The sequence below is a fragment of the Dipodomys merriami genome, unplaced genomic scaffold (assembly GCF_024711535.1).
Source record: "Dipodomys merriami isolate MVZ:Mamm:240054 unplaced genomic scaffold, mDipMer1.0.p SCAF_30, whole genome shotgun sequence".
Classification (NCBI taxonomy): domain Eukaryota; kingdom Metazoa; phylum Chordata; class Mammalia; order Rodentia; family Heteromyidae; genus Dipodomys; species Dipodomys merriami.
In genome coordinates, this window is record NW_027204493.1 from 5,500,896 (window position 1) to 5,518,368 (window position 17,473).

At 43.1% G+C, this 17,473-nt stretch overlaps 1 protein-coding gene across 2 annotated transcripts in view; it reads left to right on the top strand.

Moving 5' to 3' along the window:
- Egflam (EGF like, fibronectin type III and laminin G domains) overlaps nucleotides 1-17,473 on the top strand; it is a 526,724-nt gene that overhangs the window by 471,085 nt on the left and 38,166 nt on the right. For both annotated transcript variants that reach the window (XM_070041065.1, XM_070041064.1), the window contains 8 exons: nucleotides 3,457-3,572; nucleotides 4,044-4,365; nucleotides 4,984-5,084; nucleotides 6,154-6,254; nucleotides 8,083-8,227; nucleotides 11,555-11,744; nucleotides 15,826-15,951; nucleotides 17,091-17,334. In XM_070041065.1, coding sequence (XP_069897166.1) covers nucleotides 3,457-3,572; nucleotides 4,044-4,365; nucleotides 4,984-5,084; nucleotides 6,154-6,254; nucleotides 8,083-8,227; nucleotides 11,555-11,744; nucleotides 15,826-15,951; nucleotides 17,091-17,334 — 1,345 coding nt within the window. The remainder of the gene's footprint in view (nucleotides 1-3,456; nucleotides 3,573-4,043; nucleotides 4,366-4,983; nucleotides 5,085-6,153; nucleotides 6,255-8,082; nucleotides 8,228-11,554; nucleotides 11,745-15,825; nucleotides 15,952-17,090; nucleotides 17,335-17,473) is intronic.

The following is a 17,473-nucleotide window of genomic DNA, read 5'->3' on the forward strand; positions in this document are numbered from 1 at the left end:
CTATTTAAAAGAACCAAAGCCATTCTTATTTCTGCTGAAGTTGGGGTACAAGATGTGATTATTCTAGGAGCCAAGAAAGAATTGCCAGCATCCCTCTGCCCAATTCAGGCCTGAGACTAAAACTGAGGTCCGAGTTTTCAAATATCACACCTAAGTTCTTGATTTCCTCTGGTTCTGGTGGACAAGGAACGTGGGAGGGAACTATATAGATAAGCTTTGCTTAATTCAGAAACATAGGATAAATGCTTCTGTGCAGCAGCTTGGTCCCTGATCCTATCTCTCAAGGGAGGAAAACATTTGGACAAGACCAGCAGAACCTGGGGAAGAAGACTGTGTCTTAAAGGGGAATTAGCACACCTCCCTTACTGCTGCTGAGAACTGTTTTGAGAGATACAACATGGATGGATCAATGGCACTGCATCTTATAAGAGGCGTATAATATTGAAAAGCAAGCTCCAGTCCTCCAAGAGTGTGACTCCTTTTCATCCATAGGAGTACAATTTTATGGTTGTTTCTTCTTCCCAATTTCCTAATGTGACAGATATCGACAACATCTGAGTCAGCCGTGTAAATTCTACAGTCATAAGAATGTTATTGCCAGAAAGGATCTCACAGGTCATAAAATCTAATCCCAGTCATCATCATCATCATCATCACCACCACCACCACCACCACCATCATCATTGAAAACAGGAGACTCGAAACTATCAAGCTACTTATTCAAGATTATAGAAATGCTTGTGTGTCTCTCTCAACCATTGAGATTCTATGAGCAATGATAATTCCAACTCAATCAAGTTGATACATCAGAGCAACTCTTAGTTTATAGAAAATTTGTGATGCTTTATAAGAAACAGCTATAGGATTTTGTAAAGCCAAAGTCATCCTTTTATCTGCTCATAAAAATTATATTTTGTTTATCTTTTTTTTCTTATAATGGGATAACCTCCAAATCTGGTTTGCATTCAAACTGTGGCTTGACTATTCTGGATTCTGATAAATGTCTCCTTTTTAATGTTTCTTTTTCTTAATTAACGAAGTGTCAAGTAGAAAGAGATAAGTTAGGCACTTTAATTACAGTAACCTCAGGCTACTGGGAGACTTCTTATCAATGGCTTGAGCTTGCACATTCTGTGCTCACTTTAAAAAAAAAGTGTTGGTGAAAACTTCATGTGAGTGATGAATTTGAAGTCTGGGGTGCGGGGCTGTCTCCTTGCACCACTTTGGGGAATGGCTATTAACCTGGATCACTAGGAAGCATAGGAAGTTTGGGATGCTGCAGAGGGATCCTGGAGCTGATACGATCTTTATCAGCCCTGCTCATTGATTTGTGCTCAATCCCTAGAGCTAGTTAAAGAGAGGTGGGGGAGGGAGGGTGGAAAGAAAGTAAATTGAAAGAGAGACAGACAGACAGAGTGGTATTCAAAGTGGTAGATCAATTTGGCCATAATTTAACTTATGAAAAAGAAAGTTTGAAACACAATTTGGAATCAGATTATTAGTAGTATATGTGAAAAGAGAGTCCAATGATATACAGATATGGATAATAGATATTTTGCCTTGTTATATATCTATATCTATCTATATCTAGCTCTGTCATTTACTTACTACCTGCATGTCTTTAAACAAGTTATTTCATTTCTCTACCTGCATGTCTTTAAACACATTATTTCATTTCTCTATTTGGCAAAATGAGTAATAATAACAATGTCATAGGATTGTGTGAGGATTAATAGAATCAATGGATGGTGTTCTACTACAGATGACTGGGATTTGAGCAAATGGAAAAACCCTGGATCTACGATAGGATGGATCAGTATATATTTTTATTGCTTACCCTCTTTTATTGTTGTTGTGTTGTTGTTGGTCGTGGGGCTTGAACTCAGAGTCTGGGTGCTGTCCCTGAGCTCTTCAGCTCAAGGCGAGAGCTCTACCACTTCAGCCACAGCGCCACTTCTGGTTTTCTGGTGGTTTATTGGAGATAAGAGTCTCACAGACTTTCCTTCCCCAGGCTGGCTTTGAATCCTGATCTTCAGATCTCAGCCTCCTGAGTAGCTAGGATTACAGGTGTGAGTCATCAGCACCCGACCTGCTTACTCTCTCTTAGCTTCAGTTTATTTTTGTGCAAAATGGAATTAACCACACTTATGTTGAAGGGATACTTAAAGGTTTAGAAATAGATTTAGTAATACTTGGGAAGTATGAGAGAGGCAGTAGATTTCAGTAAAAATGATAATGGAGAAAGAGGAAAGGAAAGAGAAGTTTTTTGTTTTGTTTTGTTTTTGTTGGTCATGGGGCCTGAACTCTGGGCCTGGCACTGTCCCTCAACTCTTCAGCTCAAGGCTAGCACTCTACCACTTGCCCCAATAGCTCCACTTCCGATTTTTTTCTGTTTATGTGGTGCTGAGAAATCGAACCCAGGGCCTCATGCATGCAGGGCAAGTGCTCTACCACTGAGCCACCTTCCCAACCCGGAAAGAGAAGTTTTTGTAATGAAGATTATTGTATTCTTGACCAAGGAGTCTAGAATGTTTCTTGTAGGTAGTAGGGGCATACTGAAGGTTATTTTTTCAGATAGGTATTATGAAATGAAGATAAAGAAAATCACAACTTTAATGTGAATATGTTCAAGAATATCAAGATGTGCACAAAGCAAGGGAAAACACCCTGGAGGTAGGGAAACCTACCTAAAGTAAAAATCAGTTTTCACACACACACACACACACACACACACACACACACACACACACACACACATTACATAATTCCTTTACCACCAAATGCAGTCTGTTCTGTGAAAGCAAACAATTATGAATATCTGACATATAGAAATGCAGAGTTAAGAAAGGACAAAGAGAAGAAAGAAGCAGGAAGATAGATAAAACAGATACAGAGTTTGTGTTTTTCTTACTAATGTGTGTGAAGACATCTGGCCCACAGCTGGGCCGTAGGCAGAAGGCTAGAGAAAACATGTACCCATGTAGAAACCTGGCATCTGAAGGCTTGAAGTTTTCAGCTGATGGGTGCACTATTTTAAATAGAGCAGTGAAGTACTGTGGAGAGGGTGAGACATCGCTTCCTCTGTTAACCCACCTCCACCAAGAGAAGGTGGTGGTCATACCTATTTACACAAAATGCATGTGTGGGAGAGCCCCCACTGGTTCTATTCTTGGTAATCTCAGTTTTGTGAGGGAGTTTGTTTTGTTTTGTTTTGTTTTTTGTTTCTTAGATAGGGGTCTCCTGTGAACTTTGCCAGTCTGTGTAAAATGACAGCTCTTTCTGCTATGGACAAGCATTTCTTAATTACTTTTGAGAGGAAGCATTTTTTTCCTGGTCATGGATGCTTCCTCTTCTCAGTTGAATTTCTTGGATGCTTTCAATACATCCTGACCTATTCATCAAGCTCTGTGATGAAGGTGTAAGTTAATGGACACTGTGCTGGTTTTCTTTGTGAAGGTCGCAAAGAGGCAGGAAGTGGCCACTATGGACCTCATTATATCACTGACATGGAAACCAGAGAAGATGATGATGGATTTGAAGATGACCTAGATTTGGATATTTCCTTTGAGGAGGTAACAAGACTTTTTGCTCTCAAACACAGGGTTCTTGTATTTTCTTTGTTGACTAGGGCAATTAATCTGTAGTCTATCAACATTTTTACTTAACACTTAAATTGGCCCATTTGCTCTTCACACGTTAATAGTAAGGATGCAGTAGCCAGTCTGGTATTCTAGAACTAATGCTGCCTGCACTTGACAGTTGGGTAGAAACCAGATGCAGATTTCCCATCCATGCATTTTATATTCTCCAGTGTTATAAGGATGAATGGCTCCTTGACAAAGCAATGCAACTTTGCATCATTTGCCCTTGCATTCAATGCATCCTGTGAGAATAAGTCAAAACACATTATATTTATAAGCTGCTTTGTTGAAAGACAACTCCTTTCTACAACTAATTAAAGATAATGAAACAAAAACACACACAAAGCAGTCTAGTTACTATATTCTGTGTTTATGCTCAACCCTTTTCCTCTCTGCCTTCAGGTCAAACCACTTCCCGCCACCAAAGGAGGGAATAAGAAATTCTTGGTGGAAACCACGATGACATCACTATCTAACCCAAAGACCTTTTCCCAGCTCGCCCCACCCACCTCGGCCTCTCTCCCAGCCACGGTGACGGTGGCTGTCCAGCCTACTCCTGCGGAGCGGAAGGGGAAGACCAGTGTGGCAATGATGTCCAAGCTCTTTGACATGTCTTGTGATGAAACGCTGTGCTCTGCCGACAGCTTCTGTGCTAATGACTACACTTGGGGTGGCTCTCGGTGCCATTGCAACCTGGGCAAAGGTGGCGAGGGCTGCTCTGAAGGTAAGCACTGCAAAGAGAGGAAGAACATGGTGATGGGCTGCCCAGGCTGAGGGCCAGAGAGAAGTTTGGGAGTGTAAACAGTTCTCTTCTAATCCCTTTTGTATGATAAACCCTTTCCTCCATATCCTAGTCATTAAATAAGCTATACAGGGCCAAGTGAGAAGCAGATCCTATTGCTTCTAATCTGAGAGCAAGCCCTATTTTTATGAGTGGTCTTTGGAGCAGCAATCATTAAATCATCAACACAGCACCCACCAAGGTGGTCTCTATTGATATCACATTTCTATCAAAAAGACGGACAGAAGGGTTCAAAAGGATCATATTTGGGCCAACTCACATTTTAAAAAAATGTACTACTGGAAAGTGAATGACTATGTTCTTCAAGATATTGATTTCTTTTTAGAGAAGGAAGTTCTAATCTCCAAATTTCCTGTTTCTTCCATAGATTTTTAGAAGCTCCAAGTCCCCAACACTGAGACTAGCAGGTGTGAGAGCAGAGACAGAGAACTAATAGAACAGGTTCTCACTGTGCGACACACAGGCAATGCTGTGTATTGATTTTTGCCTTTGAAGACATGAGGAAACCACTTTCTTGTCTGTCATCCTTTTTCTTTTCAGATATTGTTATACAGTATCCTCAATTTTTTGGCCATTCCTATGTAAGCTTTGAGCCGTTGAAGAACTCCTATCAGGCCTTTCAAATTACTCTGGAATTCAGGGTAAGAAGGATTAGTCATTTGAAAAGTGTTGATTGGACATCCCCACACATCAAAAGGGAAGGGAGGAGAGAGGAGGCAGAGGAAGTGATCCAAGATATAATATGACACTGCGCCTGTCTTCCAAGCCATTCACAAGATCTAGCAGGGATGGTGGGCACAGATGTAGCAATCATGTCACAGTGAGAGGTGGGTGGGTTGTAGATGTGAGAAACTGTGGAAGGACTTTTTCAAAGGTTCCTCGTGAGAACACTGGAGAATCAGCAATATTGCTCTGAAATCCCCCCACGCTGGGATTTCAGAATAAATATGTTCCCCATTGCAAAATCCCCTCTACAGAGACCCCAATGTCTCACTTCACTGTGATGTCTGTAACCGAACCTTGAGACAACTGTACTCTATACGCCACCAGCACATGGTGAGAGCCCAGAAGAGGCTCTGGGGTCTGAATTAAATGTAGGTTCAAAATTCAGTCCATGACTTTAGCTTAACATCATTCATTTAGTATCACCCCCAAAGCAGTACATTTGGAGAAACAAGATGCTCCTAAGATCAGACTTGAGTATCCAAATGATGAGTTCTCCTCATCTTTGAAAGTCAGGGTGATCATCCGTGAGGCAGTTTGAAAGTCCTAATAAACAGAAAGAAGCAAATGTGCATGCTTCCTAGAGGGAAGGAAGAATAGAAAGAATAAGTAGAATAGCACTACTTGGCTTATGCAGCTGTAACCCTTTTGTACCTTTACGATAATAATTTTAAAAAAAGAATAAGTAGAATGAGCAGAATGTTGTTTGTGGACAATAGAAATCCATGCACACAAACTGCTTGCCCTCTGTGACCATCAGCTCTGCAGAGCTCTTGGGATCCTCTGTGGGTGAGTGCCATCAAGCAGGCCAGAGATGGACTCCTTCCTCTCACCTCACTGCCGTTCCTCACATACTGCTTGTATTTTAATGAAAATAAGCTAGGACTGGGAACCTGGGAATTAATTGGAGTCCTGATGTTTCCAGATGGTGCTTTGTGGAAGAAGAGGTGGTCATTGTTCATGTGGCTTTTGTTTGTGTACTGACAGGCAGAGGCAGAGGATGGCTTGCTGCTTTACTGTGGAGAGAATGAGCACGGGAGGGGGGATTTCATGTCCTTGGCAATCATCCGACGTACCCTCCAGTTCAGGTAACTCCTGCCCAAAGCCCTGTACATTTAAAAAAATACATTGGTGTTTCATTGTGTGAATGCAACATAGACAGAGGGATTCTAGTAGCCAAATGAATGATGTGAAGAAGATGGGTATGGACCAGTTTCCTAGATGCTGGTATGTCACATTAAAGGGTGACCTTGGAAAGTTGAGTTTGGGACCCTGATCCCCATTCACTTGCTTAATAGCAAATAGGTCTGGCATACCCAGGCACAGTGGGGATACAGCTGTGGGCCAGGGGTCAACTCTCCTTTTCTTCAGAAGCTCAAGCACATGTGATGGAAAGAAAGTTGGAATCTCCTCCTAGGTTTCTTGGCCACAAATAAGACTGCTGGATAGACTCAAAGCCTGTACTTACTTCCTCAGGAATTTGTGATGGGCCCATTGGGTTTTCTTTTCTGCCAGGATTGTATTTCCCCCAGCACATTATGGAAGCTACCATTAGTTACTCTGTGATCTTCTAGGGGGCAGTGTTAGGAAGAGCATGAGCAGAACACACACCACCTATTTGTGAATAAGCAATGGGCGTTGACCTTGACCTTCTTTATGGTGCTCTGGCTAAGGTCCTGACGGTGCCCTTTCCCTGCTGCCTGATTTTCAGCAAATGGTTTAATCTCTCCAAATCCCCTTCGTCATAGCCATAGGACAGGGACTGACTGAGTTCATCCATACATTTATTTGGAGCAGGGCCTGCTCCAGAGCATGCGTTCCATACGCATCAACTGTTACGATCTCCTTAGATTATTTCAGCATAGAAGTACTGTAGGTTGTTGGAGAATTTATAGCTTCCCAATCAGAGTAGAAAATGGGTCTCTTGAATGAATATTTGGTTCCTGGAAGTTTGATGGTGCCATCGGCAAAACTGGGGCAGTGGATCTAACTTCCTGGGGCTCTAGCACTTGATGGGTGCTCAGTAGCACTCTAGTATCAGCTGGTCGCAGCTCTTCTGCTCTTTTAATGAGTGGTGCCGACATGCACCTCTATAAAGCCTGGCCTTCCATCCCACTTTAGTGAGGGTCATGAGACACAGGAAGGCCATGAGCAGTGGGCGGCAGGTGATGCAGAGCCTCACACAGACCACACCCATTATGCCTCCTTCACAGGAAACTCTCTCCAGGGCCATGTGGAAATGGCATCATGGCAATTTAGAAAGTGATAAGAAAGGACAAAATTTCTATCTGTCGGATGTAGTGTCTACTGGGCACTGTGGGCCATGAGGAATAAAACCCCAAACACAGCATAATACAGCCACCTAAGCATGGTCCTCTGCCTGCCCACACCCTGTCCCTGAGCCAGAGCCTCCTGGGCAACCCCACCTATATGTGGGCCCAGCAGAGCACAGATGGCAGTCCTGGACTGCTTGCCAAAATGAGTGTGAAGACTCATGTTTACAATTTATTAATATCATAGATTCTGAGTGCAGAGAATCCCCAGAGAAATCCCCAGAAGCAGAGTTCTTGCACCTTGAATCTAGCTTGAATTCTTTGCACCTTGAATCTATTTTAAGCATGTGGCAACTCTGGAAAAGAGACAGAAGGCCTTTCAGCCCGCCATCTTCTGAGTACCAGAAACAAGGAGGCTATGAAGGTCCTACACTGAAAAGCTCCATGGCAGGTTAGGGATTAGTAGACTGACAGCATTCCAGGGAAATGTCTGCCTCTTCAAAGTACGGCATTAAACAGTTCTTGATATCTCCAGACAAAATGCTGAAGATATGGATTCTAAAAGGAGCCATTGTTCATAGTGTCTAAACGCATAATGAACTGCTTGGTTCTAGAATCTTCCTTCCCTTTTCCTCTTCCACAGGTTTAATTGTGGAACTGGAGTTGCCATCATCCTAAGCGAGAGCAAAATCAAGCTGGGAGCTTGGCATACCGTCACACTCTACAGAGATGGCCTGAATGGACTGCTGCAGCTGAACAATGGCACTCCCTCCACAGGCCAGTCCCAGGTGAGGGTGAGCTCACCCCAACCACCACCCAACTTCAGGATCCTGAGAGGGCTCGCTGCTGACAGCTGAGGCAGAATGGATGCAAATTCTGGATAGGCAGATTCCGGGAGGACTATCTCTCCTAGTGGCTCCACACACAACTGATTTCCAGTGGCTTCCTGCTTGGTCTTGCTCCTCAAGCTTTCAGGCATACGTTCACTCCACTCCTACTAGAGACCTTAATGCACAAGCACACACCAGCTATGCACCAAACATGTTCTTTCCACAAGAGCATCGAAGCCAGAGGTTGAGAAAGGCAGATCCTGACAGGATAGAGCTCATCCTTAGCATCAGACACAAAGTTTGTTTTTAATGTAGGAATGTCACAACACTGTGGCTTTACCAAATAGTTCCAGAAGACATCCAGGAATACACAGTGCATGCACCTTACTGGGAGGCCAGCATTGCAGGAAATGGTAAAATAATTTCACTTTTGAGTCACCAATCACTGAGGTATTCACATATTTGTTATGTTCTTGGTAATTTGAGGACTGTGTTTAGAACCAACAGTTTGAATTAGCAACCTGCTGAGGAACCAAGCCTGTAATTATAATCAAGCAGGTATCTGTATTCTCTGAGGAAAAATGTAGCAAGAAATCCTTTGTGTATATATCTAACTTTCTCCCTGCCTGTACTCTTCACTACTCTATTGGCCAGATATGTTAAAGCTATCTATGCCTCTGTGACTGACAGACATACAGAATTCTTTTGGGTTCAGTGGTTTCAAAGGAACAAAGATCCCAATCTACTACATGTTAATCCAAGGAAATTGTTTAGCTCATATTGCCAGGGATAAAAAGGACAGGGTGACTTAAACCCCAGTCCATAATATTAACATGAGAAAATGAAGCTTGATAGAAATAAAAAAACTTCAAACTTAGGTACAAAATATTAAACCTGAACAGGATGGAGAACAACCCATGTGAAAATGTCTTATGGTTTAAAGGAATGAAATTCAATAAATGCAAAGAAATGGCTGTGTGTTAACAATAAACTCAAGAAAGCATAGGCTGCATTAGCAAAGGAATAGCATCTAGAAAGGGGGAGATTGCAATATTTTTCTAGTCCAAGGATGCTAATGGTGACTCTTGTCCTCTAAAAGGATTGTATTCATATCTGTGATGAGTTTCTAAGTGGGTCGCAGGCAAATTAGAGCAAGTTCAAGAGAGGGGCAGTCACCCAAACAGGAAGATGACTTGAAATCCCTTCAATGACTGATTGTAGAAGCATTGTGTAGTTTGGAGCAGGCAAGAGGAGGGTGTGGGTTGTGGCTTTTCATTAGAGTCAAAAGAGAAGTCTTGCGGAGGAAGAATTTATACTCTGGGCCAAGAAGGCTGAAGCAAAATGGGAGGACTTGGGAGACTGTATTTAGCTTCACCAAGCCACACAAAGTTAAACAGAGGTGTGGCAAACCATCTCAGGATCGTTCCTTGTCCATGGGGTCTTCAAAAAGTCATTCACCTAAACATTGATAAAGATGAACAAGAAGGTGGAGGAGGAAAGGGATAGTAGGAGAAAAGCAATGGAGGGGGTAACAATGCTTGACAAGAAATGTACTCATCACCTTACTCGTGGAACTGTAACCCTCCTGTACACCATCTTTACAATAAAATAAATTTTAAAAAAAGATGTACAAGAAATCCAGCAGCCCATGGGAGTTAGGAGAATGAGATTAGAAGAATTTCACCTTTTTTGTTTTCATCCCAATATTTCACAGCATTTTTTTAGGTATGAGAACGAATGATAAGAATCAGGTAATATTACTGGTACTCAGGGTGAAGCTTGCCTCTGGGATCTGCTGAGAAAGTCAGATAGGCAGAACTACAGATGCGTAAGGCTTAATAAACTGCCTTGAGACACAGTCATTCCATATGAAGGTGGTTCCCCAGAAACAGGCATAAAGTAAGGAGTGTACTTAGAAAGTGCTTTCTGAGAAACTGGGAAGAGGAAGAAGTTGGGTAAAGAAAAGAGCGAGATCACAGAAACAATTCTTCAGAATATGGCTTCAGTCTGGTTCCACAGGGAAGTTGTGGAATATCAGTTATATACTAGAGTTATCTCAAACTGCTAAGGGCTGTCCTGGGAGAATACATCCTCTAGGGAGCTTCCGTTTCTCTACATAGGCAGCAAATCAGCTCCGGGGACCTGAAGGTAATTCATCAGAGAAAGGTAAAAGGTCAGATTCAAAGGTCCTTCTCCCCTGCCCCTAATACACTTAGAAATGCTCTAGAAAGGAATTGAACTCCAAACCTCTTGTTGTAGATCAGGGGACAAGACCAGAAGGGTGAGGATGAAATCCAGAAGTAAATTCTGAGACTCTTGATAAAATAAACCAAAGAGCCTTTAATTGATCTAATGAAAACAGATGTTTAGTAGCTGGCAAACAACGAATCCTTACAAACCCTGCAAAAACTGCACCACTCATGCTACCACTGGCAAATGTTAACTATCTGCTCATTTAAAAACATAAAACAATAGAGGTTTCTACTTGTTGGAAACACTTGCTTAAAGGATGCAGATTATATTTCAATGGCTCACATTTTGTAAGTTCTGGCAACATGCCTTCCCCCAACTCGAATTTTTAATTCTTTAATCTGAATGAATAAGATACATCTGGAATAAAAATAAATTAGAGCATCCAAGTATGTCTTAATTTCCTCTTACCTAATCTTCAGCCCTGTAATTTTGTCACCTCAGGCCTGTAATCTAGACTGTGGATTAGTCTAAGATTGGAAATTCTCCTACCTCCATATATTACCATTTTTTTAAAGCCTTATCTATAAGCAAGTTTGGAAATCTTTTGCAACACAATCTGTTGGGCAATGATCTTTGAAGCACGCGACCCTGTAGCACAGTGTATGAAGGTAACTCTGGGAATGAAAGGCTCCTGTTTAGCCTATATATACCACACAAAATTAGTATTTCCATCTTGGGGGAGGGGGTCACAGAGCAGCCCTGTGGCCTATCCAAGGTATACAATTAATTGGTGTCAGGACTGGAAAGAGAAAGATTGTTTTTGGATCCCAGCACAATCCAGTGCCTGCTGGGTTGGTCTTGGCTTTGACCTTCTTCCTCCCTTTCCAGGCATTCCATGTCCTTCCAGAAATCTAGTCCTCAGCAGGTCACCAAGTTCTCTCTGTGGGAGCTTAGGGCTCATTTTCTAGGAGATTTGTGTAAACATGAAGGAAAGAATCCCTGCAGCTATAAACTGCTTTGTCCCACAACAAATTTGGTTGTATTTGGCTTTTGGTTTCATTAGTGAGACAAAAATGTTCCTCTTTCTTAAAGGGCCAATACAGTAAAATTACCTTCCGGACACCTCTCTACCTTGGTGGGGCTCCCAGTGCTTACTGGCTGGTGAGAGCAACAGGGACAAACCGTGGGTTTCAAGGCTGTGTGCAGTCACTTGCTGTTAATGGGAAGAGGATTGACATGAGGCCCTGGCCACTGGGCAAAGCCCTCAGTGGGGCTGATGTGGGTAAGTAGCTGCTCAGGGGCTTTGTGGGGTTTGTGGGGCTGCCTTTCAAGCTTGGGCCAGGGTGAGCAGCAATCCAGTTACCGTCTTGGGGAGATGGGTAATGCAGAAGGGAGGTGGGTCCAAGTTGGTGCTCTGCAGACATGTCTATTAAAGTCCAAACACCAAAATATGGTACATCGATGACAGTAATTCTAAAGATGGTTAATCATTAGAATTCTGGGCCTGTGACACTGTGCCAGCGATTTGGCAATGGAGTACTAGATACTATGTGGGTTAAACACCAGAAATGTATTTTCTTAGGGTCAAGGTCAAGATTTCTCCAGAGGCCTTTCTCATGGCATGTTGATGGCTGGCTGCCTTCTCTCTGTGTCCTCCAAGGTCTTTCCTGTGTGTGTGCAAACCCTTGTGTGTCTCTAGATCTAAACTCCCTCTTTTACCAAGGATATCAGTAGGAGGGGGTTTGAGCCCTACACTTGTAACTTCAATTGCCTCTTTAAAGACTCCATTTCCAAATAGAGACAAGATTCACCAAGGAATCACATAAGTCAATGCAAAATGACAGATGGGAGTGAATGTTACCAAGACCCATATGATAGGGTTGGGTCAGGGAAAGTGTGAAGAATTTAACAAATAGCAACAGTACAAGTTTGAATGTAGAGGAGAGAGGGAAGGTTATTTCCAGTCACCAGAAATGGCTTGTTCCAATGAAAGAAGGAAGGAACAGTAGATACTATCATGTAATTTGTATCTGAAAGAAGGCCTTCACCTGTAGTTAGCCAGAAGTATTCTATGGGACCACAATGATGGGCTGGAAAGATGGTGTTCCTTGTGGGCAGTAGTGGTGGTAGAGACAGGATGGATTTTTTTTTTTTTTTTTTTTTTTTTTTTTTTTTTTTTTTTTTTGTCGGTCGTGGGGCTTGAACTCTGGGCCTGGGCGCTGTCCCTCAGCTCTTCAGCTCAAGGCGAGCGCTCTACCACTTGAGCTACAGCGCCACTTCCGGTTTTCTGGTGGTTTATTGGAGATAGGAGTCTCACAGTCTCTCCTGCCCGGGCTGGCTTTGAACCGCGATCCTCAGATCTCAGCCTCCTGAGTAGCTAAGATTACAGGCGTGAGCCACCAGCGCCCGGCAGACAGGATGGATTTGACAAGATGTTGGGGAGAAAACAGGTAGGTTCAAGTTATGGATTTGAGGCTAGGAAGCCAGGAGATGACTCAGTGTTTATGGTTTCCTTAACATTCCCCAATGCATAATAGGCTGCTTCCATTTTCCTCTTTGAGTGTCTAATTCTCTTCCATATAGCACTGTTATCTAGCCCAGATCTACTCAGCCATTGCTCTCTAACAGCCAGACAGCTGTAAGAGCTATTGCGTATGTCGATGATGGGCTCCCAAAAGCTCCATGTCTGCACAGCCTGCACCCCATCTCCCCGGCTCCATTCTTTGCTCACATTCTTAGAGCTGTCATTTTCCTCATCCAGAACTAATCTCTTCTTCACTCTGCCCCATTCTTACCTGCTTCCCTGCGAATTGTCACCAGGATTCTCCTCTCCAAAGCCTAGGAGTTCTTACCTTCTTCATGTTGTGGACCCTTTGTAGTATGTGGTAAAACCTGTGAATGGTCGATTGCTGTTTTCATTTTTTTTTGTTTTAGTTTCATTTCCTAGCTGATACTGAGAATTGAACATAGGGTCTCATATTCGCCAAGGATGAGCTCTGTGGCTTGAATGCCGTTTTTTGGTAAATGCAGAAAATATACGTTATAATGGGAAACAACTGTATTGGCATACGGCTCTAAAATATTTTAAAGTTTTGACAGCACAATAATAAATTGCTTATATCTAAAGCACAAAATGACAGGATTATTTAATGGTGGGTGAAATCACTACATTATTTCAAAGGAGCCATGAGCATAAATGATATTTTAAGATATCTGCAACAAATGGAATGTGACAGCTGTGTGGTCTGTTGGTCCCAAGTCAGGAGAGCGGCTGGAGCTACAAGTGCGCTCTCTACCTCATTAGTCCAACAGGGGCTGAGGAGCTGCTCAGAGTGGCTGCTTAGAATGTCCAAGAGCCTGGGTTTAGACCCCAGCACCAAATCAAATAACAGCAAAGTTAAAAGAAAAAGAAAAATGTGGAGGAAAGGAAATGATAAAGGGGGTGAGAATGACTGGAAATATCAATGTGTGAACATATAACAATGAAATCCCACCCCTCCTTGGTATAATTTAATGCAAGCTAATAATCATAATTTTTTAAAAGCTGGGTGCTGGTGGCTCACGCCTGTAATCTTAGCTACTCATAAGGTTAAGATCTGAAGGATCATGATTCAAAACCAGCCTGGTCAGGAAAGTCCATGAGACTCCCATCTCCAATTAATCACAGAAAAAGCCAGAAGCTATGGTTCAAGTGGTAGAGTGTTAGCCTTAAGCAAAAGGAGCTCATGGACAGCGCCCAGGCCCAGAGTTCAAGTCCCAGGATCAGCAAAAGATAAAAATGAAAATAATAATAATAGTAATTTTAAAAGTTGAAGAAAATACTGAATTCAAGTAAGTAGACAGGGAAAATACAGGCATATTTTTTTTCTATGGAAATTCACAGACTCCCTTTGCTTCAGTTTCTTTGCACTAGTGAAGTGCTCTCCCATTTAAACAAACAACCTTGTGAAGCATAACTCTGCCAACCACTGGCTTGGGAACTCTGGTGCCTCTCACCTGTCTGTCAAGGTTGGATTCTCTACCTGGCTTTTCAGACCCCATCAACACTCTCCCCTCTCTAAAAACTGGCTAACAATGCAGAAGACATATAGAGTCATTTCTTCTGCATGTATCTAAAACAACCCCAGGAGACCCTGTTCTTCCTGTAGGACCAGCAGAAATGGTGGGATGTGAGGCTCTGTGAGGGTCTGGCTCTCATATCAAAGCTCTGTGTCTTTGGTGGCTGTGTGTGTGTGCTAGGGACATGTTTTCAGCTGTGGCTGAAGAGAGACCACAGTCACTCATACCTGAACTTCTGATAGTGGCCAGCTGGAAGGCATAGAGACTAGCCTGCCCCAGCCAGCATAGCGCAGCATCCACAGTTCTTTAATTACATTCTTTAGCAGCCCCTGAAGCCAATTTCCTGCCTAGTAAGAGACAAAGTTCCTCTTCCTCGGTCCTACAAAAAGTGTTTTAAAGTTGCCTAATAGTTCTGGGTGAGATTGTGGTCTGTCTGTCTCACTTATTTCTTACACATAAAGATAAAAGTGAAAGAAGTTGAAAGCCCAGGACAAGTCCATTTGTTTGCACTTCATTTGGCTTTTTGTTGTTGTTGTTGTTTGTGGTTCTGGGGTTTGAACTTAGGACCTTAACCTTGCTAGGCAGGCACTCTACCACTTAAGCCATGTTCCCAGGCCTCAGCTGATGATCTTGAAAATGGCAAAGTGTGACCTTGGGGGGGAATTCTGTGACACGTGTTGCACAGAACGAACCCATGTGACCTGACTCTCACAGTGATTGCTCACTGTGAGGTCCTTTCCTCACACTCATGAGACTAACTGCAGCAAGAAAAACAAGGATTCTAGAATCCACATGCTGAGGTACCGTGGAGCCCACCCCATCTCCCTGCCCCAGACAGGAATCCACAGGACAAAAAGTTAATGAGCTTAAGTAGATGCTTAACTCCTTCAGTGATTATCTTGCTTGTCTAAGCTATGAACCATGAACCAAGGCAGCTATACTTAAGCTAGTTGGGGGTCACACACATTAAGATGCTCTTAACATATCCCTTCATGCAAGAACAATGGAGAGATGGATTGAAGCAGAAACAGTTCAGTCATTCCCATTGGTGGCTATACACTTACCCAATGGCTTATCATTTGATTTATTATGGCAAATATATTTTTTGTAAGTCTCTGTGGTTCTGCATAAATAACAAGCTAAAATCACATTTAAAGTGTGGATTGCCCTTATCCTGAAGCTGGCTGGAACTGCACCGAGGGACAGATCAGCGGGAATGGGAGCCCAACTGTGTGTCTAGAACTGTGTAGTGCCGCCCAGGCCCACCTCCCGAATTGACTCTGTGCTTTCTGCTCTGTGTGCAGGAGAATGCAGCAGTGGAATTTGTGATGAAGCCGCCTGCATCAATGGTGGCACCTGTGCCGCTATCAAAGCCGACTCCTACATTTGTCTCTGTCCTCTGGGGTTCAAAGGTCGACACTGTGAAGCCGGTGAGAAAGAAGCAAGTTGATGGCAGTTCCTAGCTGCATGCTAATCTGCATGGCTGTAACTTGTCAGCAGTGCACTTGTAGCAAAGCCTTGTATGTTTTTACGGGCTCAAGGTTGCTGGGTGGGAGGGATGGAAGTATCTCAGAGTGCCAAAGTTGTAAACCAACTAGAGACGTTCCTTTTGAGTGTGGGTGGCCCTCCAAAACCTTTTAGAAAGCCTGTATTTGTGTGGTTTATTTCAGATCGCAGTCAAAGCTTTTAAGCTCCTGTTCTTCGGGGTATTTGGAAATTTGATAGAAAAAAAGATTGAGCAACACAGAAATTAACATGTGATAAGACCAAAAAATGCTTTTGTTTTTCTTTCTCTCTGCTGTTCTGCCAAATTATCCCACCACTCAACACAGCATATACTTCCATAAATCTATATGTGTGTAGATGTGCATATCTATAGAACGGCCACACCCACACAGACACATAGCACACAGACACATGAATGATAATTGAGCATTTTAAAGAGTGTAGAAAACTATGCAGGTTGTTTTAAACATGCTTTAATTTTTCATAAAAAAAACCAAAAAGTAAAATAAAATAACTGGGCCCAATCTCACCAAAAATAGTCAAAATCCAATGCTTGCTTCATGTTTGGACCTAAAATGCTCCCCTGGGAAAATTTCTTTTAATGCTATAAGCTCAAATCTCATGTCCTCAGAAAGTGTGTGTGATTCAGAGTAAGCCATGCCATCCTGTGTTTCAGTAGGCAAAGTAGCAGAGGAAAAGCTGATTTTTTCTTGCACATATCCCAAATCACTGCAGTTCAGAGAGTGGTGGCAAACCTGATCTATGCAGAGCTATTCAGGGGTACCGTGTCTACCCTCTAGGGACTTAGATCCTCCACTGAACCTGGCCTGCAGCCAGCATGGGAGTGAAAAGAATATAAGGGGGATGGACCAGACGTGGAGTGCTAGATAACACTTTCATCCTGTTCCCATGGCTAGAACTCAGTCATGTAACCCATCTAGCTATAGAGCATCTGGGAAGTCTTGGATAGGCCTGTGCCACAAAGGAGGGAATCCAGCCCTGGGCGCACGACTCACCAATTTTGGATACACATAGATTTCTAACATCTTGCTTGTGTCTCCAGCCTTCACCTTGACCATGCCTCACTTCAGAGAGTCTCTGCGATCCTATGCTGCCACACCCTGGCCCCTGGAGCCCCAGCATTACCTTTCCTTCACGGAGTTTGAGATCACGTTTCGGCCAGACTCGGGGGATGGTGTCCTCTTGTACAGCTATGACACGAGCAGTAAGGACTTCCTGTCCATCAACATGGTGGGGGGCCACGTGGAGTTCCGCTTTGACTGTGGCTCTGGGACTGGTGTCCTCAGGTAAGGGAGGAGACCTTTTGCAACTCTCTCCATCCAAAAGCCAGACGGAAAAATCCAGTGGTGGTGGCTTGACCCTCCTCCTTTCTTCCCTAGAGGAGTCTCTTCGGAAGACTTTCCTGTTTCCTAAAGATGACAGGCT